This window comes from Petromyzon marinus, chromosome 16 (assembly GCF_048934315.1).
Source record: "Petromyzon marinus isolate PM22_M1 ecotype Great Lakes invasive population chromosome 16, UKy_Petmar_22M1.pri1.0, whole genome shotgun sequence".
Lineage (NCBI taxonomy): Eukaryota > Metazoa > Chordata > Hyperoartia > Petromyzontiformes > Petromyzontidae > Petromyzon > Petromyzon marinus.
The window spans coordinates 1,454,638-1,482,380 of record NC_133682.1 but is presented as its reverse complement, the minus strand read 5'-3'; the positions used below and the strand labels follow the sequence as shown (position 1 = coordinate 1,482,380).

Here is a 27,743-nt window from a genome sequence, read left to right as displayed (position 1 = left end):
GGGGATCAGCGACCGAGGACCGGGGATCAGGGGGGAGGTGAGATACCCGATCTCTGCGCAAAGCTTATTTCTGGAAAATAATAACCCTCAGGAATTATGAATGTGATGCAGGTGATGACGACGATGCGATTAGCACGGTTGGCTACATACGTCACGAAGTTCGACACGCACACATTGTGGTGACGACAACAACGGCGATGACGATTGTAGTGACATTGTGATGGCGAATGACAACGGCAATGGCTATGATGACGATGACAGAGACGGTGGCAACAATTTGTCGACGACGTTGCCGGCGACCCAGCACCGGTGACGGCCGCGCCGCAGCCGCTAACGCGCTCACCCGCTGGCGTTGCCCAGGCACATGCCGAATCGCCGCGTGCCGGTCTCCAGGCAGCGCCGCACCATGAGGCGGTAGCGCGGCTCGAAGACGTGCAGCGGACAGGGCAGCGACGGGAACGCCACGGTGCACACGAACACCGGCACGTCCTGCGTGAGGCTGCGTCACCGCACCACACCACCTGGTTAGTATTGGACGAGGTAGTGGTGCAGCCCTGCGCTGTTTGCAGGTGCGCGTCTCCGTGCTGGTGAAAAGGGGCCTTCACCAGAGGGAGCTCTGGAGGGTGTTTTTGGGTCTACTCTTCCACACCGACCGGACGTTGTCGTCTTGGAAAGATGTGGGAGTTGCCACGTTTTAGCCCACCGCAGGCAAACTGGCCTCAACGTAGACCAACTGTGGTGTTGCCCATTTATGCGGCCAGGTGGACGGAGGCACCAAAGGGGAATTAAAAAATCTCGGAGCCAGCGTTTCGGCTGCCGCGCCGGGAGGTGGCGTCGGACCGCGACAGTTTGCATAAAGCATAAATAATCGATTGCTCGTGCTCAGGGTTCTACGCGGGTGGATGGTGCACCTGACGATGGATTCTCATCGTGTTGTTACACGCACAAGGAAGCACTACGGAATATTTAACGTCTCGTACAGACTCTTACATAGAGAGGCACCCAAGTCGTGAATCGAACCCTTTTTGCCACCACTACGCTCCTGCCACCCGTCCACCCAATCTCATCGTAAGCTCAAGATAACAAAGACAAAGATCCCCTGTATAGCTTTCAACAGACTGTTGTAGCAAAGGCTGTTAGCGAGCACCTATGAAGGCCGGCACGGCGCACGAGGTTGTGGGTGGCCAGCACCACACCCGGTATAACACATCAACAACAACTGCCATTCGCCACTAAGTGACAGTGATGCCACACTTGTGCCAGGCTATGTACACGTTGAGGCCACGTGAAGTATCGACCGCCCGCTGGCAGGTACCATGGGTCGACTGACTGAGATGACTGAGACGACTGAGATGACTGAGATGACTGGCTGATGCACCACCTGTGCCTCCTACTGCGCTCCGCTCGTTGTTTTGAGCTTCGCTCCTCCCCCCTCCGTTGTTGTTGGAGGGCGACTGCCTCCAACTGCCCAGTAGCGTCCTTCACGAGCCTCCTCCACAGAGGCCGTTCTTGACACCACTGGTACCAGTCATTGGCAAGTCCACTCAGCTCCACATCCTCCTGTACCACATTACTCCATCTCTTCTCTAGCCCGTGCTGTGCCCGTTTAGCCCCCTTGATCCGGCCGAACAAAAGCTGTTTAGGCATGCTGTGGCTGGGCATGTGGGCTACATGACCCAGCCAACGCAGCTTTGCCTGCCAGAGGACCTCATCGATGGGACTTTGTCCAGATTTTTCAAGGATATGTGAACTCCTCACACAATCCAGCCTGGTTAAACCCAAGATAGATTGTAGGCAGACCAGCCTAAATGTTTCTATCCGGCGAAGATGTTCCATTAAGGGGGGTCCACGTTTCGCAAACATAGAGAAGGGAGGGAATGACTGTGGCCGAGAAGAGCTGAAGCTTCATGCGGAGCAACAACCAGGTAGCTTCCACACAGTGTTACACAACCGATGAAAAGATAATGCCGCTCAACTGATTCGGAGTGAGACCTCTGCTGTCAAATCGGAGCCGGTCATGAGCACACTGCCCAGGTATGGGAAACTCTTCACTCTCTCCACAACTGCCCTATCACCAATTGGGAGTTGTGGGGGTGGAGTGTCCGATGGTACAAAATGCCCAGGCAGGTGCTCAGTTTTGGTGGGGCTGATGGTAAGTTCCCACCTCTTAGTGGCAAGCACTAGATTCAGCAGCAGCGCCTCCAACTCTGATTGAGCAGCAATTACCAGATCGGCATACATAATGAGCGATAGGGAGCCATCTCTATCGCTCAAGGGATTTTCCCTCCGCCAGGACTCCACATAAATGCTCAGCAAATCTGCAAACCTGTTCCTGGGGGTCGGAGATTGAATCACCGTTCTTTCCCCTAATGATGGTAATACGTGTGGCGCTGCAGGTTACTTTTTTAATGGAATTAAAAAGCGATTTGTGATCGCGGGCCATTGAAGCAGACTCCATCTCCTCAGTAACCCACGACCACCAACCATCCTTGCAGTGCCTCACGGCTCTCCGAACCTCCGAGCGAAGGCTGCGGTAAGCCTCCTCATTTTCTGACATGGGATGCTGTAGACGATGAGAGTGGGCCTGTCGCTTTTTCTCACCAGCCTGAACACCTCCTCTGTCAGCCAGGGTCTCTGAGGAGGTCTGGACCGCATACCCAAAGCAGCCATTGCAGCTGCATGAGCAACAGTCCTAAACCTCGCCCTTTTCCCCTCGACATTAGGAGGATTGGGGGACGATGCCAACCCCAGCCACAAGCGATGATGAAATTCTTTCTTGCAACTTTCATCAACTAGCTGAGACCATGCCACTTTAGGTTGGAATGGGGTCCTGGGTGTACACCCACCACCGGAGTGGAAGAATGGCAGGCGCATCTTACAGATGACTAGTCGATGGTCAGTGGGCAGAGCAGCACCACGGTAGGTCCTGGTGTCAAGGACATGGGCCTGCATCTGCTGTTCTGTCACTATGTAGTCCAGCAGATGTTATTGCTTGGACCCGGCATGCATCCATGATATTATGTGGATGCGCCGATGCCGGAACAGTGTGTTGGTAATTACAAGCCCATGGGCTGCACAAAAATCTAGCAGCCTCCTGCCGTTGTTATTGAGCTGATCTGGCCCATGCCTTCCAATCACTCCAGACCAGGTGCCAGCATCATGACCAACTCGGGCATTGAAGTCACTCAACAGGATGAATCTATCCCGTGGGGCCATTTTAGCTAGCACCTGTGACAGGAGGTCATAGAAGGCATCGGACTCATTGGCCTTGCCTGCATCCCTCCACGGATGTTCATCTTCGGTGGGGGCATAAGTAACCATGACCACCACTCCTCGCCTATGGTTGATGGGAAGGCGAGCCAAAAGTAGCCTGGGGCTTCCAGCTTCCCACACCTCACCGCCACGCTCCCACGCCCCCTTCATTATTTTGTTCAAAAGAAGAGCCACACCCTGTCGTTTGGCAGTCTGCTGCCCCGAGTAGAGGACTGTCCACCCCTCATGGTGGCAGGAGCCAGAACCGGTCCACCGGACCTCCTGAATGCCACAGAGATCCAGGCGGTACCGGTCCAGCACCCGACAGAGGAGTGGCAGCCTCTTCTCCATAGTGAGCGTTCAAACATTCACGTGGCCATCCGAAGTTTGCTTTTTGTTGTTTCCGGAGAAGCCCCGAGGGTAAGGATTCAGTCTCCTGGCTCCGCCAAATGAGGTTTAGCCAGGAGACGTCATAGACACCTGTCCCCCCGGGGCCTCAGGCACAAGCTTAATACGTTATTTGCATCGTAGTTTGGTGGTAGTTAATTGAAGGTGGAGGAGTTACCAGCCCCTCGCATCCGTCCAGAGCCCCCATTTGGCCGCTGTGGTGGTTACAAACGCTATGAAGGGAAAAGCCAATCTAAATTGGCCCTCCCCCCACGTCACTGCCCACCACAGCATTGCCGCCCAGCACACACACACACATCACTGTGCAGAATGGCTGGCAAGTTAGTTATATAACTATCTGGCAAAAAATGTTACGAGGTCTCAATTGCGCGTTGCAAAACCCCAATGTGACGAATGATTCTGTAATGTGAGCTGTTACGCCGAGGGTGATGGCACACGCTTTTTTAAGGGGGTGTTATACAATGTGTCAGAAGGGCAGAGTGGTTGTTAACGGCAGTGGGGAGCGATAGCGTGGCCTCACAACGAGCAAAGCAAAGGGCAGCGCAGTGCTCTTGCTTGGTGGCGAGTAAGGAATGATTGTCACGTGTCTGAGACAAAACACGGACTTACAAAGAGACCCACAGTCCTACATTGAGACCCATAGACCTACAAAGAGTCCCACGGACTGACATAGAGACCTTATAAAGATTATGATGACGAGCATGGATAGTGCCAGGGTGGAGCCTTCGAGGTGGTTCGAAGTGGTGAGCCTGGATGTGAAGGAAGGTGGAGTGGACGTGCAGATCATAGCCACTGGACAGGAACGAACAGAGAAAGCCGAGTGGGGAGGCGGATGCCACACGAGGGACGACGGTCACGCCTAGAGGAGGAGGAGCGGGAGGTGCGTGGAGGTTGCGACCTCACCTGGACATCTCGGCGATCTCGTCGAGGTGGGCGCTGCGTCGCTCTGCGAGCGCCTCGGCCATGTAGCGAGCGGCGAGTTCCTTGAGCAGGTGACACGCGCTGTAGCGTTGCAGCGCCAGGTACTGTGCACACACACACACACACACGTGAGCGTCACGTACACCAACCTGCGAGTCACAAACCTGGATCGCAAGTGCTGCGAGCTGACGATCCTCTGCCCGGTTACCAATTACTGCAGTAAAAAAGTTCCAACAATTCGTAATCCACCAGCGGATCGAAGGCCTCCCAACACGAATCCACGGCGAGCGGATGTAGGGGGGCGACATAGAGCGGCGAGGGGGACGAGGGGGATGAGGGAGGCTAGGCATGACGTCACGTGGGATGGGGGCGGTGCGCACCTGTGCGAGCGTCTCCTTGCAGAGGGGGCAGCGCGGGTTGTAGTCGAGGCAGCGCTCCAGGCAGCGCAGGCAGAACGAGTGGCCGCAGGGGGTCGTCACCGGCTCATACAGCAGCCTGCGCGACGAGCGGGACGGGGGGCCGGGCAGGAAAGGTCGGGGGTTAATCGATTTAGCAGTCGGCGACACGTCGCGTCGATACACTCCAGCGCCGCCAACGCGATCGCTGCCATGACAACGGCTGTCGCGGCTGATAGAACAGTCGATGCGATAGCCGTCGCCACGACCGGCCAAGAGGACAGTCGGTACAGCAGCAGCCACCGCGGCGGCCAACGTAACAGCTGCAAAAATGGCCGCATACGGCCACAGCCACCGCGACGGTCGGTACAGCAGCCACGGCGCCCGCTGTCGCAACGCGCCGGGGCAGCAGGCATCACGACAGCGTCCAGGGCATTTGCGCAACGGCGTACGGGTACGCGTACCCGCACTTTGCTACGCCGCACCGTGCGTCGCCGCGTGTGCCTGTGCGGTCAACTAATTACACAACGGGCATCGTCCAAAGCGATCATCACCCCCACCCCCTGAATACGAAAACCTGGCAGGATCCTCCTGCTAACGATGTGGACCATTAACAAGTTCCCCACTCGGCGTCCTTCCCATTTACAGTCCTGGTTTACGTGGTGATGGTTAGGCGGCGGTCGTGGTTACGCACCTCATGCACAGCGAGCACTCCATGTCCGTGGGGTCGATGAGAGCCGGGGCGACGGCGCTGAGCGCCGGCCACGTTCCCCACTCGCTCGCCGAGTCTGCCGGGAACAACAGCGAACGCGTCAAAGGTCGCCCGTGTGCCGTCGCCCACGACTAGTTGTTAGTGGCGCAGGGCGCCAACCGCCACTCCGTCGCAGCCCACCAACACGCACGGCACGCGTGTACCCGGCGCGGCGATGCCGACCCTCCCCCGCTACACACCTTCCCCCCAGTTAAAGTCGCACGCCCGCCCAGCACCCACCTACGGCCACCGGGGGGGGGGCCTCAGCGGCTTGAACCGCGGCGGCGGTCGACACGTCGCCGATTTTCCAGCGTCCCGCCCGGGAACCCTCGCTCCCAATTAAAATGTAGGACGCGGGAAAACAGAGCGATGCACGGGCCACTCGACTCTGGACGGCTACGCCGCCACCGCCACAGGTCATGCTGCGTTGTTGTTGTTGTTTGGCCATACTTCACCAAGCCCAGTACTCATTGGGACATCGCTCACCACTGATGTTAGCCAGAGGGCTGGGTTAAAGGCACGGTGACACTAAGCACTGCGCCACCGCTCAACCTCCAATAACACGACGCCATGCATCTTGCTTGACATTAAATTATCGTTTAAATTTCTCCGCTCACCACATCGCTTCATCAGCTTCCTGGGCCTGCCGAGCGACAGAAGAGACCTCCCAGTTCCGTCCTCCTCCTCTGGTCCCTCCTCTTCCTCCTCCACCGAGCATTTCCGCTTGAGCCTCTTCTGAAGAGGCACCTCGTCAACCAGGCTCCCTCGCCCGTCGCCCACCTCTTCCTCTGAGCAGCCAGCTCCGTCCTGCACGGAAGGGAAGGACGCAAGCTATGGTCAGCTGATGCAGCCTGGGCAGGACCATCCATAGGGGGTGTGCAGAGCCTGGGGAAAATCACGCAGTGTGGGCTTCGCGACGCCTTCAAACTAAACCGGAAGTATTACGTCTGACAACGTGACGTCCCCCCCCCCCCCAAGCGCGGGGCCCGGGGCGGTCGCCCTGATCCGCCGTGTACCTCCGGGATGGCTCTGACCTTGGGGGTGCGAGCAGCTAGGGTGGGTGGCGGGGGGGGGGCTCAGACTGGGCAGCTCGGAGCGGGCAGCATAGACGTGGATTGCTTGGGGGTCAGCGGTGGCTTGGAGGGTGGTGGGAGGTGATTTTTGAGGGTGGAGGTTTCGGTGATTTAGAGGTGGGGGCGGGGGGGCAGCTTGATAGGGGATGACTCGGGGTGGGAGGGCAATGACTTGGATGTGGTGATTCAGATGGGGGCGGCTTGAATAGGCGGTCGAATAGGTGGCAACTCAGGTGGTGTGGGTGTGAATTGGATGGGAGGGCAGGGGGACAGCTTGGAGTGGTGGGGCGAGGAGGGGTGGGGGGCAGCTTGGAGGGGGATGGCAGTCTGAGAGCAGTGCTGCACTGTTACCTCTTTCTCTGGCGCTGCGTTGCCGAGTGTCAGCTCCCTGCTGCTGCTGCTGCTGCTGGTGGTGCTGGCCGTGGTGGTGCCGGTGGTGGTGCCGCTGGCGATGGGCGGCCGACCCAGCACTCTCTGGAGGAAGTCGAGGGGGCTGCGCTGCAGCGCCGGGGACAGCAGCTCCGCAAGCAGCTGCACGGCGACACGCGGCACGCGCCGTCAGAGAGAGAGAGGGCACGGGGCCAGCGGGGGGGAGTGGCTTCCCGAGCAGGGGTGGGGTCAGTAGAGAAGTGGGCGGGGTTAGTGGAGAAGTGGGCAGGGCCTGCGAGCAGTGGGCACGGCCGGCGTCAGAGAGGCCGATGATGATGTCAAGCATTTGAACCTTACGGCAGGACCCCGGGGTCCCGTAAGCCCCCGGCTCTCGCATAAACTGCGTTGCGGTGCGTCATTTTATGCCTGTTGAAAGCGAACGACACGGCGATCTGCGTCTCTCGACGAGCTCGACACGATGCGCTCATCAAAGTTTTGTTTCTTCTGCGCATTCGTCCTCGCTGTGCTTGTGCACGACGTGACAACAGAACGATCCGCGCCAGGCGGGTCGCGGCGTTCATGTGCGCGGTGGGACGGATTCGCCAGAAGTAAATTAATTAATTACGATTCTGACTTCCGTTTATTCGGAATCCCGGGGTCCCGCCATAAGGTTCATCTCGAGGTTAATTGTGCTCGTGGACCACTAACTAATGCGGCAGCAGTGTCACAAAATAGAGTAAAGCCTTGGAGTGCGAGTAACGTGGTCTGCGAGTGTTTTGCAAGACGAGCACATTTTAAAATAAATATTAATTTGATAAACGAGCGAGAGGTCTTGCAATACGAGTAGTAGTACGTGTAGGCTTTGTCTGCCGAGCGTCACGTGATCAAAACTGATATACGAGTGCTTTGATATACGAGTGCTTTGGATTACAAACACGTTTCCGGAACGAATTATGCTCGCAATCCAAGGTTTTACTGTTATTCACGTTCTGCTCCGTTTTGTCTTGTTCTCATTGAGCTATTCCCGATGGGGTGTTTTTTTTTACTTAACGCACGTGAATATAATCCCATCGCCGATTATACATTCGAACATCTGGAGGTGTCACGCTGAGATGTGGGAGCTTTTGTCGTGAATTGTGCAACATGAATAACGAGTATTACAACAGCTATGTATGCGATGACGTGTACGTGCATCTTTGGCGAGCAGTGGCACAGAGCTCGGCGCGCTGCACTGCCAAAACCCGGCGATCTGCACTGCCAAAACCCGGCGACCCGGTCGTGGGCTTCCCCTCGGTCGACTCAGCCTAAAGTTAAGTGCCTGGTGCGGTGTGACAACATCAGCAGTGGGGAGAAATGGTGGCCGGGCGTGGAGATGGCCACCCACCCCCTCGTGTTTCCGTGCCGGCCTTAACAGATGCTCGCTAACAGCACTCGCTCCAACAGTCTGGGCGGAACGTTCCGGCATATCAGCAGTACCTTGTCCACGCAGGCCTTCACGTCCACGCAGTTGGGCCTCAGCGCCAGGCAGTGCAGGAAGGCAGTGAGGGCATCCTCGCGCAAGCCAAGCGCCTCCTGGCTGTGGCCCTTCGTAAGGAAGCCCTGGAGGAAGGGATGGGGGGGGGAGCAGGCAATGTGGTACACACACACACACGTCTCTTGTTAGGATTGCACAAACAACCTGCAGAGCAGGGCCACAGCCCCTGCGGGGGTCCCGGCGCCCCCAGAATTTGTCCAGCACACGTACAACCACAGTCAACACACAGAAGACGTATATCCCCTGGGTAGCCTTCACAGACCTTTGAGGCAAGTGGTATTGGCGAGCACCTATTAAGGCTGGCACGGCACCACGACTGGCCACCGTTGTCTCCCCAGTGGATGTACACTGCGCTGGGTGCTTATGTCAGGCTAGGGAGGAGGCCCAGGACAAGCTCAAATATTTGCCACTGATATTAGCAAACCACTATGCCACCGCTCCCCACAGACGCGCAGACACAGACACAGAGGGCACGCACAGTCATTCAAGACACGCTCGGAGAACCAACCCCCCCCCCCCCCACCACGGGGTTTCCACGGTGGACACGAATCTCCGCGTGTGCCACAGGCGCCACCGCCGTGCCACCGCTCTCTTGAACGTTTACAAACGAGTCATCGATGTACGCCGCATTCCACAAGAGCGTTTTGATGTTGAGTCGTGCCACACGCTCCGCCAGCCCCCCACTTGCCCCCCTCCCAGCTGCGCCCCCCCCTCACTCCTCACCCCCCCAAATCTGGCCACACTGCACGCCTCCTAACCTTGCTGCGAGAGAACGAGTCGGAAACTCCGTTCGCTGTGCGGTGTCGCTACAGTACGCGGTGCGCTGTTGGCACGGTTCGCGGTGCGCTGTTGGCACGGGTACGCTGAGTGGTGTTTGCCCCCCCCCACCGGCCCCCCTCCAGCCTCCTACCCCACACTGGCACCACTCGGCTCACCTGGTGCCACGTGGGCTCCAGCCGACACACGTTCTCCGCGTCGAGCAGGGCGGCCTCCCAGTGGCCCGTGGCGGCGTGGCACCGCGCACGCACGCACAGCAGCGCCGAGTCGCCAGGAGCTGCACGGCACCACACGGACACCGTACGGACACCACGCAGACACCACCAGCAGAGACGCACCGGTGAGCCAAACCGACGCCGATCCCTCTCGTGGGCAGCTTCGTTGCAGCAGCCGGAGAAAGTCCGCAACGCTGCTCCGCAAATTATGAACGGCCCCCAGCCACCGCCATCTATCTCACCTCATTGTGTCCTAAACCCGTTCAAAGATTATGATAGGAATATGGGGCACGGTAATATAGGATTATTTACGTAGAGGCGGATAGCCCCTGCTGCACACAAAGCCTGCGCAGTGGTTGTCGGGTGACGCATCGAGAGGGGACATTAAGCCCTGGCTCTTGTCCGCTGTACGACCGAGCCAGGCCGTCACCATGCCGAGCCAGCCCAACGTGGCTTAAAGATACGCCAGGTTGTTTTTCCACTGCACCAGGACCCACGCCAGCCTTGCTATGATAAACAGCAGTGATCCTCAATTCCTTAATGTAATAGATTAATGACATATATAATACAATATATGCGATTATGAAAGAGCTAAATAGAGACCCAGGTCTGTTTTGAGAAAGTGACTTTCAGAATGTAATTATGTCTGTGGCACTTCTTTCACACCGAGCGTAGCCAACTGTGCTCATCGTTAAAGCAAAGTTAAAGTGGCGCTCTGCTCAACGGATAATTTATGCATTGGTGGTCGTCTCCTGTTGACAGCCCAGAGCCAGTGGTGTAAATTCCCCATTCCTATGGTAAGGGCGAGTCTATCCATCGGACAATCTGTTTACTTGCTCACAAAGTGGTGCTAATTTTATATGGCACAGGAGGGAGGGATGATGGGCCGAGTCACCCCCCTGCCCCCCCCCACACCCCACCACAAGCAGGATGTCAACTCACGGCCTTCCGATTGCGAGCCGTTCGCTAGACCTGCGGAAACACCTGGCCGGGTCGTGATCAATTGGGTCGAGTTATAACCGAATAAAGATTACTCGGTCTCAATCTAGACCCTAAACAACAACAAAAACCCCAGCACCTTAATTTAATTTGAATGTTTGACAGAGGAGTAAAAGCAGGAACGTTATGGAGAACGCGAATAATACATGTGCGTGATTTAATCAAACATGCGTTATTCACATAATTATTGCTGCCCAATACCTTAAGAAAGGAAATGCCCTGCAGCAGCGAGTGATTAATGGCCATTATAGGCTTCGGGTACTGATTATAATGTATTTCTTTTTTACGCACAGGCCTTTGTTAATCCACTGCTAGATGAAGGTTGTCCACAAGCCGTGCCATTAAAACGAGTACCACCTTGTTGGGACATCCACAATGGGTTTAGCCTATGGTTACACTCGGCCCCGCCATACGAATGTGGAATTTTCACCACCCAATGTCTCAATTATAATTTTTAGCGCGATGATATTTTATTTGTAACATTGACGCTCTTGTTGCTGCTCAAGTCCGCGATAATTACAAAAACGCGGGTGAGAAGTTCGTCAATTTCCAGGGTGGCGCGTGGCAAACAGGAACCTCCCTGTGTGCGCTCGTGATGGCATTGCACGGTGGCGCTACACCGCCGCACAACAACCACCACCAGATCATGCCAATCGGTTTTTTTGGAGGAGGACGGTGGGAAAGGAGGAAGAAGGATGGGATCCTCAGTCGTTCTCCCAAGGTAAACGGTGCAACAGCGATGGAAACCCCGCTTATGTAATTATACGCCTTACATAATAGCGCATTTTCATCAACTCGGCTGTATATTGCCTTTCTCGGGTTGAGGCAAAGTCTTTATGCCCCCCCCCCCTCCCCACGCGAAGTCTGCCAGCTGCTGTTTTATTGTGAGCGAGGGGTGGAGCGGCAGTTTTGAAGACGTCGCTCCGTAGAAATTTGCATCGCTTGAGATGGTGGCTGTCGGGGTGAGGCCTCATCACCAGAACGGTCGCCCCAACCCCCCCCAACCGTGAGCCACCGCCGTTATCGCGATGCCTGCGCCGCGCTCGGTGCCGGACGACGGCCGAGGGCTCGCCACGGCATTTACGCCGCTGCGGGAGGTTAGAGGCGCAGCCCTGCAAATGCTCGCTCGTAACGGCACACAGTTTGAGGTTACGTTGGCCCACTCTTCCACGCCGGTCTTGGAAGACGCGGTCGTAATACTCATGATAAGCGTAATGGATCACATCTACAAAGCGACTTTCTACGAGAAACTCAAAGAGCTGTACGTTACCAAATACATCGTGAAAGGGAGGAAAAGAGTCCAAGTATTGTGGCTTGTTTCGAGAACCCAACCTTTACACCACCGTACAGGAGCCGAGTTAACGGAGACAAGTTTGAAATCACGACAGCCCGCCGAGACCGCTGCCGTGAAGGAGACTGCATCACCGTGCCCCGAGTCGATAATTTAAAAAAACAGTCGAGGCATAAATGTGCTTCGTCTATCCGGACTGTCCTGAGCCAGCGCTAGACATTTCACATTCCCATGACAGGGGTCAGATAATCCATGGAGATGCTCAAGTGTTGGGATCCTCATGCCCTTTGCCGATCCACCCTCGTTGACCTTTTCCGAGAAATTACAGCGACAAAAAGAATCGCCGTGATTTATTATAAACGCCGGTGAAGCGTGGAGAAGTGCGCTGATCTTGGAATTGACACCGAGAGACGGGGAGAGGAACGAACGAGGGATCGGGGAACGCGACGCAAGCTCAGGAACCCCCCCCCCCCCCGTTCCTGGGCGCTGAGCGGAGTGGGCAGGCGGGGCAGGGGGCGGGGGAGTCGGTGGTGGTGGCGGTGGGGAGGGAGGTTGGAAGAGAGGGCTCATGCGAGTGGCAGGCGAATTAGACAGCACACGTGTGCGCCCGGTTGCATAATGGCCTACTTACTGGAACGTCACTTGATTGTCTGTAATCGCTTTGTTGAAGGTCGGGGGTGGGGTGGGGGGGTAGCGCAGTCCGCCCTGGCATTCGCGACCGGGGCTGTTTCCATGCAAAGTGCTGATGTCGCGAACCGGGGGGGGGGGGGGTCGAGGGCACGTCGCCAAACAACAGCTCGATTGTACGGAATCGCGCTCAGCGAACGCGGCCGTTGAACTGCGATACAGAACGCCCGTGGATTTCTGCTGCCGTTGACGGTGGTGATTGAACGATTGATGATTTACACGAAATATATAATGAGATATTTCAGTCCCTTTGTCTTTTGTTATATTGTGCAGCTGCTGCCGGTGTCGTCCACCCACGTCTATAACCGAGCCACCCGCCTTCATGAACCCGCAGTGACCAGGGTGGTTAAGTATAGTCACACGATGCCACCCAGCACCCACCCCTTCCAACCCACCCATAACCGGCACGCCCTCGGGGGGGGGGGTCTCTATTTAACGGTCATGTTACATTAATATTCATGCAGAAACGGTGTCATCTAATAGTGAGCGAGAGGGATCGCGATCATCCTCGTCGCACGCATCTGTCCATCATCCACTGCTGGACGACAGCCTCGCCCGTGCCCTTATCGGTCCGGGCGGCTGTCGACTGACGATGCGTTGGACCGCCGACTCGGCAGCATAAAAGAAGTCCCGTGACACAGTACAACAATACGTGTTGCTGCTTTACCGCCCGCTGGTCACGGCCAATGTTGTTCCACATTGCCGCGTCGACCCCACGCCATCCCGCTCATCATCATCCCCGCTCGCGAAGTGCCCCTAAGCCCAGAGCTCGCCGTTCTGCGCAGTCGATACAGCGATCGTGCCGTGGCTGTTCCACCTGAAGACGGAAGCTTGTGTTGCCTCCGAAACGTCGTGATTTTATTTAGTTGTTTTCTTTTATTTTAATTTTGCTTTACCTACGTGACTTTACCGGAAAAAACAACCAAAGAGTATGACTCCTTGCGGTCACCAAAGCTTCAAATCCAGAATAAACAACGTTTCGGTGGCTCATTGTCTCAATTCCAGACGACCGCGACTGAGTGATGTTGTGATTTGTAATGATGTTTTTTTTTTTATGGAAAGGGTAGAGAGAGAGGCGAAACTTGACACAATTATAGAGGAGTCGATACATTTAACCTCAACATTCGATCACGGTCGTCTGGAATGAAGAGAGTCGGGGAGAGGAGCGGGCAAAGGAGTTCGTCTGCAGCGCCACTTTGCTACTGGTCCGAGTCTCGCGCTAAACCATCACATCCAACCCCCCTGCATCATCATCGTCGTCATCATCATCCCAGTCAAGACGCTGACCTTGGCCCAAAGTTGGTTGTCCGGTTCCAACAATAAAAGTTGTTGCGCAGGTCGGAACCGTTCAATGAACGTTGCTTCAACATCAATCGACGTTCGCTCAACGTCGCAAATTGTTCTGGTATCGCATGGGGAGGTGGGGGGGGGGTTAATTCCACAACAGCCATGCCAGTTCTTGAGGTTTACATAAACGCGCGTGTGTGTACATGTATGTCTTACGTGTCGTGTGGCGAAGCGGTCACGGCACTACGCTACGAACCGCGAGTTTGAGTCTTGCCCACGGCTAACATCAGTGGCGTTTGATGGCTGAACCGATCCTAAGCGCCCCCCCCCCCTTCCAAGCAGCACTCACCAGCGTGGTGAAGTATGGTCAACCCCCCCCCCCACACCCGTCATTGTTAGGTGGGACCGTCATCCAGCAGTGGATTGATAACAGTGCTCTACGTTTTACGAGATTAGTTTTTTTGTATGTTTATTATTGTTAATTGTAATAACTGTTGAATATTTCTTTAAATATTAATTAACTTAGAAAATGCAAGTTTATAAAGCATATTTACAATTAGTTTGTGTAAACTATGTTCAAGATGAGCATAATCCCCATCACACATCAGCATCTCCACCAGAGAATATCGTGAGATCATCACCCCAATATCATCGCCATTATAGCATCTCCACCACCATCACACATAACATTATCATACCATCGCAGTAGCATCATCACTATCATAGTATTGTGATCACAATCACCATCACAACTAAATCCCCATCACTATAGAAGCATTACCATCACAGTCTCCATGGCATTACCATCAGCGTCACAGCATAGCACCATAACCATCACAATCTATCATCGTGACCATCACAGCACCATCACAATCACTATTACAGCATCACCATCACACCATCCTCACTGCCAATTACGCCATCACCATCAAAGTATCACACTTGCCGTTACATCACCATTGGAGTATCATCATGACCATCCCAACATCACGGAATTATCACCATCACACCATCCTCACCACCATCACGAAATCACCCACCAACATCACAGCCTCACCATAACACTTATGACAGAAACCTACCCCCGCCTCCAGTAGGGGGTGTGTATACTTTGTGTGTGTACATGTGTAGGGGCGTGTGTATACTTTGTGTGTGTGTAGATGTGTAGGGGCGTGTGTATACTTTGTCTATGTGTGTACATGTGTAGGTGCGTGTGTATACTTTGTCTCTATCTGTGTACATGTGTAGGTGCGTGTGTATACTTTGGCTGTGTGTGTACATGTGTAGGTGCGTGTGTATACTTTGTGTGTGTACATGTATAGGGGCGTGTGTATACTTTGTCTATGTGTACATGTGTAGGGGCGTGTGTATACCTTGTGTGTGTACATGTGTAGGTGCGTATGTATACTTTGTGTGTGTACATGTGTAGGGGCGTGTGTATACTTTGTGTGTGTACATGTGTAGGGGCGTGTGTATACTTTGTGTGTGTACATGTGTAGGTGCGTATGTATACTTTGTGTGTGTACATGTGTAGGGGCGTGTGTATACTTTGTCTATGTGTGTACATGTGTAGGGGCGTGTGTATACCTTGTGTGTGTACATGTGTAGGTGCGTATGTATACTTTGTGTGTGTACATGTGTAGGGGCGTGTGTATACTTTGTGTGTGTACATGTGTAGGGGCGTGTGTATACTTTGTGTGTGTACATGTGTAGGTGCGTATGTATACTTTGTGTGTGTACATGTGTAGGGGCGTGTGTATACTTTGTGTGTGTACATGTGTAGGGGCGTGTGTATACTTTGTGTGTGTACATGTGTAGGGGCGTGTGCATACTTTGTGTGTGTACATGTGTAGGGGCGTGTGTATACTTTGTGTGTGTACATGTGTAGGGGCGTGTGTATACTTTGTCTATGTGTATACATGTGTAGGTGCGTGTGTATACTTTGTCTCTGTGTGTACATGTGTAGGTGCGTGTGTATACTTTGTGTGTGTACATGTGTAGGGGCGTGTGTATACTTTGTCTGTGTACATGTGTAGGTGCGTGTGTATACTTTGTCTATGTGTGTACATGTGTAGGGGCGTGTGTATACTTTGTGTGTGTGTACATGTGTAGGTGCGTGTGTATACTTTGTGTGTGTACATGTGTAGGGGCGTGTGTATACTTTGTGTGTGTACATGTGTAGGGGCGTGTGTATACGTTGTCTCTGTGTGTACATGTGTAGGGGCGTGTGTATACTTTGTGTGTGTACATGTGTAGGGGCGTGTGTATACTTTGTGTGTGTGTACATGTGTAGGGGCGTGTGTATACTGTGTGTGTACATGTGTAGGTGCGTGTGTATACTTTGTGTGTGTACATGTGTAGGTGCGTGTGTATACTTTGTGTGTGTGTACATGTGTAGGTGCGTGTGTATACTTTGTGTGTGTGTACATGTGTAGGTGCGTGTGTATACTTTGTGTGTGTACATGTGTGTACTTGTGTTGGAGGTGGGGGAGCGGCAGAGCAGCGGTCAGCGCGCTACAAAACGAACCCAGCGATCAGAGTTCGATTCCCTCTCACGACCAACACCCATCACGATTACCTGAACCGCTTCTGAGACCCCCCCTCCCCACATCTAGGTCGACTCAGCCTCAAACGAGGACCTCGTGCCTGGTTTAAACATCGCCACTAGGGAGACAAAGGCGGTCGGACGTGGTTCCGGCACACGCCACCCCCTCCGTGTGCCATGCCGGCCTTCATTATGCGCGACTCTCCAAGCAGCACTTGCCCCCACCAAGAGAGCTTTGGTGGTGAGGCTATCCGGGGGATCTTTGCCCGTGGTGGGAGCGCGCGCGGCGCTTACGTAAGAAGAGTTGGCCGGGCCGAGTTCAACAGAGGACGCGGAGCGACCTCAGCCGAACCCATCCAGCGCCGCGCCCCAGTGGCGATAGCGCGCACGCACGCACACACATCACCACCATCACTACCACCATCGCAATCATCACTACCACCATCGCCATCACTACCACCATCGCCATCACCACCACTACCACCATCGCAATCATCACTACCACCATCGCCATCACCACCATCACTATCACCACCACCATCGCCATCACCACTACCATCACCACCACCATCGATACCCGTCGCGGTGATGGTGGCCTTAAGAGGTGCTCGCTAAAGTGCATTTGTCGCCAGCAGCCTGTTTAAACCGATACGGGGTGAGGAATGTTTCGTTGGTGATGGCGACATACGGTGGTGGTGGTTACACGCAGGTTGTGGCAGCTTGTTGTTTACCTTGTAGCAGGCATTATGCGGTACGCAAGCTATGGCGCACACACCACCACCTTCATGCTATGTCAGCACCGCATAGGCGGGATGATGGTGAGGCTATACGCAAACGACGGTGCCGAGATTAAAATAACTCGGTGGTATTAACGTGGAAGTGATACTGGCCCATGTACGTGTGTGGCTGTGTTGTCACACCACACTACCCACCCCATCACAATTCCCCATCGAGATCTGTTTTAAAAAAATATAATCGTCTTGTATAACTGAACCGGAGAGCCCGGTGTCGTGATGTATCCCTCGCGTAAGAACCAGTTAATGATGAACAACGTATAGGGGTGGACACCACCGCAGTCACGAAACCAATCCCAAAGGGACCCCCCCCGTTCAATACACCCCAAACCCGAAAACAAGGTCGGAGCGCTAAGTGCCGCGGTTACGCAAGGAGGAAGGCGACTCAGAGAGGAGCAGCCGAGATTAAAATAACTCTGCCCCCTTACACAACGCGACCGGACACCCCCCCCCCATCACGCAGCTCCTCCCCGCCTGCCCGAGCCCCCACGCCGAGCCATTGTGAGCTTCACACGGCCTCGCCAGAACCACGTGGCCCGCTAATTAATTGGCGAGAGTCAATTTCTCGCGCCGGACAATGAGGCAACGTGGTGACGTGCGGGGAGCGGTGGCGCAGGGGTTAGCGCACTGCGCCACAAACCCGGCCACCCGAGTTGGATTCCCCCCACCCCCCACGACCAATAAGAGCAGCAAATATTTGAACCGGTCCGCATCCCCTAGGTCGACTCAGCCGTAACACCAGTTCCCGGTGCGATGTGTAAACAGCGCGAGGCACACGAATGCGATCCGGCGAGGTGCTGGCTACCCGTAAACTTAGTGCGCCGTGCCGGCCTTCGTAGGTGCTCGCTAACAGCACTTGCCCTAACGGTCTGTGAAAGGCTATACGGGGATCTTTGTCTTTGTACGAGTTGGCTGGCTGTAGGCCAAATGAGGCGTTGGTGGGTCATGTCCACGCGTCTCTGTCGAGATTTGTGTAGATTTTGTGGAAGCACAGAGGAAACAAGCCACAGCAGTATGGGGATGCCAGTACAGCAAGTCGGTTAGGGGACTCGACATTGACCCCCCAACCCACCACTCTTATACCCAGAATCCAAGCCCGACACCAAAAGCGAAACTATGATTACATAAATGGCACAACAAAAAAAAACAAATTGCTCAATAAGAATGTGTGCGTTGTGTGTGGTCGTGGTGATGCATTGTGGTCGTGTCCTTGTTACCCTACGGGCGCGTCAGATAGAGCCCTCTGTGGGGTTTGGTGGTGGATCTGCCGGTCATCTCAGTCGGTCAACCCCATAGCATCTGGGTCCGGCCCGTGACCTACCGCCAGCAGAGAGCTTTCCGCACTTCACGTGTTGGCACCGAGGTGCACCTAGCCTGGCACAAGCGCCGTGGTGACGTCCCCACGGCGCTTGAGGGTGTGTGGTTGTGTAAGTGCCCAAGCTGCGTATGTGAAGTGTGGTTGTGCAATTGTTTGAGAATGTGGTTGTGTAAGTATATATGCGTGTGATTGTCCAATTTTCATTTATGTATAAGTGTGTGAGTGTGGTTGTATAAGTGTGTGAGTGTGGTTGTATAAGTGTGTGAGTGTGGTTGTATAAGTGTGTGAGTGTGGTTGTATAAGTGTGTGAGTGTGGTTGTATAAGTGTGTGAGTGTGGTTGTATAAGTGTGAGTGTGGTTGTGTAAGCATGTGTGCTTGTGTAAGTTTGTGTGTGGTTGTGTTTAAGTATGGTTGTGTGTGGTTGTCTGTCTGTGTGGTTGTGTGTGAGTATGGTTGTGCGGTTGTGAGTGTGGTTGTGTAAGTGTGATTGTATAAGTGTGTGAGTGTGGTTGTGTGTGGTTGTATGTGTGGTGTACTTGCCATCCACCCCCTCGTATGCCGTTCGTTCTGCCTTCACAGGGGCTCGCTAACAGCACTTGCCCCAACAGTCTGTTCAGGCTTCACTGTAGGCAAACGATCGTTGTCTTTGTTGTGTGAGTTGTGTCTATGTCTGAGTGTGCGGTTGTGTAAGTGTATGTACGGAAGTGCACGATTGTGTCAGTTGTGTGTATGTGCGAGTGAGATTATAAGTGGGTCTTTGTGTGTGTGTGCCAATGTGTGCACGTGTTCACGGGACAACCTACACGCCTATTATGCCCCTATCGCACGCTTATTACCACCCCAATTAGCTCCCTGGTGTTTTTAATGCCACCTTAAAATGGGTTGCCCTAATTAGAGTTCAGGTCAGAATACCTTTGGCCGGTTACGTAAACCCAAGTAGACGTTTTCTGAGAGTGAAAGCCACCATGCCATCCCAAGATGTTTCACGCAACTACACTACTGCTAACAGCTCATGTCTCATGGGCTGATTCCACACTCCACCATCGACTTTCCGACTCAAACCACACACTCGCTCATTCGCCCACTCAACTCACTCATCCTATTGCCCATTCGCTCACTCAACCACTCACTCATTCGCCCACTAACGCACTCATCCACTACACTCGCTCACGTTCTCACACCACGTTATCGCCCACTCAGTCTCATTGGGTCACTCAACCTTGTCACTTTCACATCAACTCATCCACCCACCAAACTCACTCGCCCAACTTCTTACCCACCCACCTATCCATCCACTCTCACTCAACCCACCCATTCATCCACTCACCCACCATCACAGCCACCGCTCACTCCCTTACCCAATTCCATCGCCGCCTGGCACTTCGCGAGCGCGTGCATCGCGCGTCGCTCTTGAAGGAGCTCCAGGGCCTCGTGTCTCATCCGGGCCGCTTCGCTCTCCCGAGGGAACCACTTGAGCAGGAGTTTACAGGCCACGATGTTGGGACGGTGCTCCCTGACGTCCAGCAGCTGGAAGGGCCGGCGGCACGCGGCGCACTCGCCGCTCGGCTCCTGTTCCAGGCAACGCCGGCAGAACGCGTGGCCGCACGGAGCGCTCACGGGCTCGCTGAGCATCCCCCGGCAGAGGGGACACGAAAGGGGGTTTCCCGGACCCCACCTGACCCCGCTCTGGACTTTGGGAGTAGCGGCCGCGACACCGACCCCTTCTTCGGCCGAACCGGAGTCTCGCGGTGCGCGCTCGACTCCCGCGGGGTCATCATCCGCGCGCTGCTGCTGATGCTGCTGCTGCTCTTGCTGTTGGTTGGGAAGGAGACGGTCCTGTTGATGTTGCTGAAGCTGCAGAAGGTGCGGTTGCTGCCGGCGATGAAGCAGATGTTGCTGGTGGTGGTGGTGAAGATGAGCGGGCTGCGCGTGCTGCTGCTGCTGCTGCGGGATGGTCGCGGGTTCCGACCCCGCACCGGGGGACACCGAGGACATCCCCTTGCCGGACCCCGTTGCCGAGGGGTCCGCTACGGGAACTTCCTCCCCGAGCCTCGGCAGGGACAGCGCGCACAGCGCCGCGGCCGCGGTGTGCGTGGGCAGCCACGGCTCGGAGCCCTCTTCGCTGGACAAGGCGGGGAACATGTCGGGGCCCTCTCCTCCTCCTCTGTGCTCAAAGTCGCCGCGTTCCCCGCTCTCGTGCCGCCGGTAGCCTCGGCGAAGCAGGCGCCGTTTGCGTGCGAGCCACGTGCGGAGGCTCAAGCGGCGGGTTTCGGGTTCTAAGCGGCAGGGAGCCGAGCGCGGGCGACTATAGAGGCGCTCACCTCCCCGTGGCTCCACCCCCTCGGGCACCCTCCCTCCCTCCCTGCTCGCTCTCTCCCCTCCCTCCCCATCGCCAGCCTCCTCCTCCCACCACCACACAACCACTCGCCACCCCACCGTCACCCCTCCTACACCCATGTCAGCCCCTCCCCTACACCCCTCGCTGAGTTCTCTCAAGCGCCCGGTGACACTGACGCCCCCCCCCAGCCCCGGGTGTCCGGGAGGGAGCGGTGGCGTTACGGTTAGCGCACTGCCCTACCAACCCGGTGTCACCTCGGTTCGACTCCCGGCCAGGGCGAACATTCGTGATATCTCAAATGGTCCGGGGATCTCTCCGTTACGGTCGACTCTGCCATGAATGATTGTCTGCTGCTGTGGGTATACATCAGACCCGGGGAGACAAAGGCGGCCCGGGTGTTGGTAGTACCCGCACGGCCACCCCGTGCGTAAAAAAATATTCTCGCGAACAACGCCCTCAGTCTCTTAAAGGCTACCCGGGGGTAATTTTGTCTTTGTAAACATGTCCCTATCGTGACGAAGAGCTTCATAGCTCATCGGATTCCTCCAGCTTAAAGAAATGTTTTTTATTCAGAAGAAATGTGCGTGCGTGTGTGTGTTCGCGCGTGCGTTTGTGCAAATATGCACGCACACAAGTCATTGAGCGTGTGCGTACACGTGTTCGTACACGTGTACCGAGCCTGGCACAAGCCCCGTGGTGACGTCACCCCTGCACCCAAACTCAGCACCCCCACAATGTTAGCTCAACCTGCCCCGTCACGAAAATGCGGCACGGCACACGAGGGGGTGGGTGGCCAGTACCACACCCGGCCGCCTTTGTCTCCCCACTGGCGATGTGTACACAACGCACCAGGTACTCATTTGAGGCTGAGTCGACCTAGGGGAGGCCCAGAACCGATTCAGATAATCGTCACTGGCGTTGGCCGTGAGCGGGAACTGAACTCGGGTTGCCGGGTTCGTAGTGCAGCGTAGCGCGAACCGTTACACCACCACCAACTAACGCACTCACCCCCCGCTCCCCCCAATTTCAACCCTCCCAGCTTCCCCCTCCCACCCTCTCAGCTTCCCCCTCCCACCCTCTCAGCTTCCCCCTCCCACCCTCTCAGCTTCCCCCACCCCACTCGGAGCTTCCAAAGCGTGATCCGCGTTACGCAAGAGCGGACGAGGAGCCCCATTGGTCTCCTGCGCGCTCCGCGGGTTTCGTAACGCAGGAGTTGGCCCCGCGTTCTCGCCCAGTGGAACGGGCGGCGGCGGCGCTTTTATATCAGAAGGAGAAGGCAGAGAGGGGCCTCACGGAGGAGCCTCCCAATCCCCACCGGACACCACCCCGGCACCCGCCCCCCGTCCACAACCCCCCCCCCCCCCGCTTTCTCCATCCTCTGTTTCACCACGAGCACCTCCAGTCCCTTAAAAACTCCGACCCGGCACCTCCAACCCAATGTGCGCATTAACCACCACCCCCCCCCTTCTCCTGTCTCACTTACAGCCCCCCCCCCACCTCGCTCCTCTTTCTCCTGCCTCACTTCCACCTCCCCCAGCACAGTTGATCTGACACCACTTCCATCCACCCTGCACACTCGCTAATACCCCCCCCTGTCCGTCTCCCCCCTGTCCTATTTCCACCTACAACCCCCTCCCATCCTGCTTACCCTCTACAACTCGACCCGACGCCCCCATCCACCCCGCGCACTCACACACCGCTCTTTCCATTCCCTTCCAATCACGCTGCACTCGCCGCCGAAGCCCCTCCACACTTTGCCATCCTTCCCTTCCATCCCCCTTGACGGATCACAGCTCCATCCGGCAAGACTCGGGACAGCGGTGGTGGTAACCGAGCGAGTACGACTGAGTGAGTGTTGAGAGTGCGACTGTGAGTGTAGGCTGAGTGAGTGTTGAGAGTGTTTCTGTGAGTGAGTGTAGACTAAGTGAGTGTTGAGAATGCGACTGTGAGTGTGGGCTGAGTGAGTGTTGAGAGCGTTTCTGTGAGTGTCGACTAAATGAGTGTTGAGAGTGTTTCTGTGAGCGAGTGCAGGCTGAGTGAGTGTTGAGAGTGTTTCTGTGAGTAAGTGTAGACTGAGTGAGTGTTAAGAGTGTTTATGTGAGTGTAGGCTGAGTGAGTGTTGAGAGTGTTTCTGTGAGTGAGTGTAGACTGAGTGAGTGTTGAAAGTGTTTCTGTGAGTGACTGAGTGTAGGCTGAGTGAGTGTTGAGAGTGTTTCTGTGAGTAAGTGTAGACTGAGTGAGTGTTAAGAGTGTTTATGTGAGTGAGTGTAGGCTGAGTGAGTGTTGAGAGTGTTTCTGTGAGTGAGTGCAGGCTGAGTGAGTGTTATGATTGTTTGTGAGTGAGTGTAGACTGAATGAGTGTTGAGAGTGTTTCTGTGAGTGAGTGTAGGCTGAGTGAGTGTTGAGAGTGTTTCTGTGAGTGAGTGTAGGCTGAGTGAGTGTTGAGAGTTTTTCTGCGAGTGAGTGTAGGCTGAGTGAGTGTTGAGAGTGTTTCTGTGAGTGAGTGTAGACTAAGTGAGTGTTGAGAGAGTTTCTGTGAGTGAGTGTAGGCTGAGTGAGTGTTGAGAGTGTTTCTGTGAGTGAGTGAGTGTAGGCTGAGTGAGTGTTGAGAGTGTTTCTGTGAGTGAGTGTAGACTGAGTGAGTGTTGAGCGTGTTTCTTTGAATGAGTGTAGGCTGAGTGAGTGTTGAGAGTGTTTCTGTGAGTGAGTGTAGACTGAGTGAGCGCTGAGAGTGTTTCTGTGAGTGAGTGTAGGCTGAGTGAGTGTTGAGAGTGTTTCTGTGAGTGAGTGTAGGCTGAGTGATTGTTGAGAGTGTTGCTGTGAGTGAGTGTAGGCTGAGTGAGTGTTGAGAGTGTTTCTGTGAGTGAGTGTAGACTGAGTGAGTGTTGAGAGTGTTTCTGTGAGTGAGTGTAGACTGAGTGAGTGTTGAGAGTGTTTCTGTGAGTGAGTGTAGGCTGAGTGAGTGTTGAGAGTGTGTCTTTGCGTGAGTGTAGGCTGAGTGAGTGTTGAGAGTTTTTCTGTGAGTGAGTGTAGGCTGTGTGAGTGTTAAGAGTGTTTATGTGAGTGAGTGTAGGCTGAGTGAGTGTTAAGAGTGTTTCTGTGAGTGAGTGAGTGTAGGCTGAGTGAGTGTTGAGAGTGTTTCTGTGAGTGAGGGTAGGCTGAGTGAGTGTTGAGAGTGTTTCTGTGAGTGAGTGTAGGCTGAGTGAGTGTTGAGAGTGTTTTTGTGAGTGAGTGTAGGCTGAGTGAGTGTTGAGAGTGTTTCTGTGAGTGAGGGTAGGCTGAGTGAGTGTTGAGAGTGTTTCTGTGAGTGAGTGTAGGCTGAGTGAGTGTTGAGTGTGTTTCTGTGAGTGAGTGTAGGCTCAGTGAGTGTTGAGAGAGTTTCTGTGAGTGAGTGTAGACTGAGTGTTGAGAGAGTTTATGTGAGTGAGTGTAGGCTGAGTGAGTGTTGAGAGTGTTTTTGTGAGTGAGTGTAGGCTGAGTGAGTGTTGAGAGTGTTTCTGTGAGTGAGTGTAGGCTGAGTGAGTGTTGAGAGTGTTTCTGTGAGTGAGTGTAGGCTGAGTGAGTGTTGAGTGTGCGACTCTGAGTGAGTGTAGGCTGAGTGAGTGTTGAGAGTGTTTCTGTGAGTGCAGGCTGAGTGAGTGTTTAGATTGTTTGTGAGTGAGTGTAGACTGAATGAGTGTTGAGAGTGTTTCTGTGAGTGAGTGTAGGCTGAATGAGTGTTGAGAGTGTTTCTGTGAGTGAATGTAGGCTGAGTGAGTGTTGAGAGAGTTTTTGTGAGTGAGTGCACGCTGAGTGAGTGTTGAGAGTGTTTCTGTGAGTGAGTTTAGGCTGAGTGAGTGTTGATAGTGTTTCTGTGAGTGAGTGTAGGCTGAGTGAGTGTTGAAAGTGTTTCTGTGAGTGAGTGTAGGCTGAGTGAGTGTTGAGAGTTTTTCTGTGAGTGAGTGTAGGCTGAGTGAGTGTTGAGAGTTTTTCTGTGAGTGAGTGTAGGCTGTGTGAGTGTTAGGAGTGTTTTTGTGAGTGAGTGTAGGCTGAGTGAGTGTTGAGAGTGTTTCTGTGAGTTAGTGAATGCAGACTGCGTGAGTGTTGAGAGTGTTTCTATGAGTGAGTGCAGGCTGAGTGAGTGTTGAGTGTGCGACTGTGAGTGAGTGTAGACTGAGTGAGTGTTGAGGGTGTTTCTGTGAGTGAGTGTTGATTGAGTGAGTGTTGAGAGTGCGACTGTGAGTGAGTGTAGACTGAGTGAGTGTTGAGAGTGTTTCTGTGAGTGAGCGCAAGCTGAGTGAGTGTTGAGAGTGTTTCTGTGAGTGTAGGCTGAGTGAGTGTTGAAAGTGTTTTGTGAGTGAGTGTAGGCTGAGTGAGTGTTGAGAGTGTTTCTGTGAGTGAGTGAATGTAGGCTGAGTGAGTGTTGAGAGTGTTTCTGTGAGTGAGTGAATGTAGGCTGAGTGAGTGTTGAGAGTGTTTATGTGAGTTAGTGTAGGCTGAGTGAGCGTTGAGAGTGTTTCTGTGAGTTAGTGAATGTAGGCTGCGTGAGTGTTGAGAGTGTTTTTGTGAGTGAGTGAATGTAGGCTGAGTGAGTGTTGAGAGTGTTTCTGTGAGTGAGTGCAGGCTGAGTGAGTGTTGAGAGTGTTTCTGTGAGTGAGTGTAGGCTGAGTGAGTGTTGAGAGTTTTTCTGTGAGTGAGTGTAGGCTGTGTGAGTTGTTGAGAGTGTTTCTGTGAGTGAGTATAGACTGAGTGAGTGTTGGGAGTGTTTCTGTGAGTGAGTGTCGGCTGATTCAGTGCTGAGAGTGTTTTTGTGAGTGAGTGCAGACTGAGTGAGTGTTATGATTGTTTGTGAGTGAGTGTAGACTGAGTGAGTGTTGAGAGTGTTTCTGTGAGTGAGTATAGGCTGAGTGAGTGTTGAGAGTGTTTCTGTGAGTGAGTGAGTGTCGGCTGATTCAGTGCTGAGAGTGTTTTTGTGAGTGAGTGTAGGCTGAGTGAGTGTTGAGTGTGCGACTGTGAATGAGTGTAGACTGAGTTAGTGTTGAGCGTGTTTCTGTGAGTGAGTGTAGACTGAGTGAGTTGTTGAGAGTGTTTCTTGGAGTGAGTGTAGGCTGAGTGAGTGCGAGAGTGTTTCTCTGAGTGAGTGTAGGCTGAGTGAGTGTTGAGAGTGTTTCTGTGAGTGAGTGTAGGCTGAGTGAGTGTTGAGAGTGTTTCTGTGAGTGGCTGAGTGTAGGCTGAGTGAGTGTTGAGAGTGTTACTGTGAGTGAGTGTAGGCTGAATGAGTGTTGAGAGTGTTTCTGTGAGTGAGTGTAGGCTGAGTGAGTGTTGAGAGAGTTTCTGTGAGTGTAGGCTGAATGTTGAGAGTGTCTCTGTGAGTGAGTGTAGACTGAGTGAGTGTTGAGAGTTCGACTGTGAGTGTAGGCAGAGTGAGTGTTGAGAGTGTTTCTGTGAGTTACCGAGTGTAGGATATACAGGGAAGCTGTGTACTTTGTTGTCTGTGAGTGAGTGGGTGTGCGTGCGTGCGTGCATCTGTGTTAAAGTACTGCATTAGTGTGTGCGTCAGTGCGTGTCTGGGTCTATTGGGAGCGGTAGTGTAGCGGTTAGCGCACTATAACCAAAGTTCCATTCCCGCTCGCGGCCAACACCAGTGACGATTATTTGAACCGGTCCAGGGCTTCCCGTAGGTCGACTCAGCCTCAAATGAGTACCTGGTGCGATGAGTAAATATGGACACTGGGGAGACCAAGTCGGCCGGGCGTGGTGTTGGCCCCATCACCCCCTAGTGTGCCGTGCAGGCGTTCGGGAGTGCTCGATTACAGTACTTGTCCCAACAGTCTGATAAGGCTACACGGGTGATCTTTGGTAAAGACAGGGGTTACAGTGAGGGAAAAAAACGTATTTGATCCCCTGCTGATTTTGTACGTTTGCGCACTGACAAAGAAATGAGCAGTCTATAATTTTAATTGTAGGTTTATTTGAACAGTGAGAGACAATAACAACAACAAAATCCAGAAAAACGCATGTCAAAATTGTTATAAATTGATTTGCATTTTAATGAGGGAAATAAGTATTTGACCCCCTCTGAATCAGAAAGATTTCTGACTCCCAGGTGTCTTTTATACAGGTAACGAGCTGAGATTAGGAAGGACACTCTTAAAGGGAGTGCTCCTAATCTCAGCTTGTTACCTGTATAAAAGACACCTGTCCACAGAAGCAATCAATCACTCAGATTGCAAACTCTCCACCATGGCCAAGACCAAAGAGCTCTCCAAGGATGTCAGGAACAAGATTGTAGACCTACACAAGGCTGAAATGGGCTACAAGACTATTGCCAAGCAGCTTGGTGAGAAGGTGACAACAGTTGGTGCGATTATTCGCAAATGGAAGAAACACAAAAGAACTGTCAATCTCCCTCGGCCTGGGGCTCCATGCAAGATTTCACCTCGTGGAGTTGCAATGATCATGATAACGGTGAGGAATCAGCCCAGAACTACACGGGAGGATCTTGTCAATGATCTCAAGACAGCTGGGACCATATTCACCAAGAAAACAATTGGTAACACACTACGCCGTGAAGGACTGAAATCCTGCAGCGCCCGCAAGGTCGCCCTGCTCAAGTAAGCACATATACATGCCCGTCTGAAGTTTGCCAATGAACATCTGAATGATTCAGAGGACAACTGGGTGAAAGTGTTGTGGTCAGATGAGACCAAAATGGAATTCTTTGGCATCAACTCAACTCGCCGTGTTTGGAGGAGGAGGAATGCTGTCTATGACCCCAAGAACACCATCTCTACCGTCAAACATGGAGG

The 27,743-nt window shown here is 53.9% G+C and overlaps 1 protein-coding gene across 1 annotated transcript in view; it reads right to left on the bottom strand.

Annotated features, from left to right (window-relative positions):
* Window positions 1-21,089, bottom strand: part of LOC116943020 (LON peptidase N-terminal domain and RING finger protein 1-like) — a 28,436-nt gene extending 7,347 nt beyond the window's left edge. Inside the window, exons 1-9 of the mRNA XM_032955619.2 lie at window positions 19,976-21,089; window positions 9,639-9,757; window positions 8,646-8,768; window positions 7,152-7,331; window positions 6,345-6,534; window positions 5,671-5,764; window positions 4,962-5,076; window positions 4,564-4,685; window positions 344-499 (exon numbers count right to left, since the gene is read on the bottom strand). Of these exons, the coding sequence (XP_032811510.2) occupies window positions 344-499; window positions 4,564-4,685; window positions 4,962-5,076; window positions 5,671-5,764; window positions 6,345-6,534; window positions 7,152-7,331; window positions 8,646-8,768; window positions 9,639-9,757; window positions 19,976-21,074 (2,198 nt within the window). The 5' untranslated portion in view covers window positions 21,075-21,089. The remainder of the gene's footprint in view (window positions 1-343; window positions 500-4,563; window positions 4,686-4,961; window positions 5,077-5,670; window positions 5,765-6,344; window positions 6,535-7,151; window positions 7,332-8,645; window positions 8,769-9,638; window positions 9,758-19,975) is intronic.
* Window positions 21,090-27,743: the final 6,654 nt, after the last annotated feature.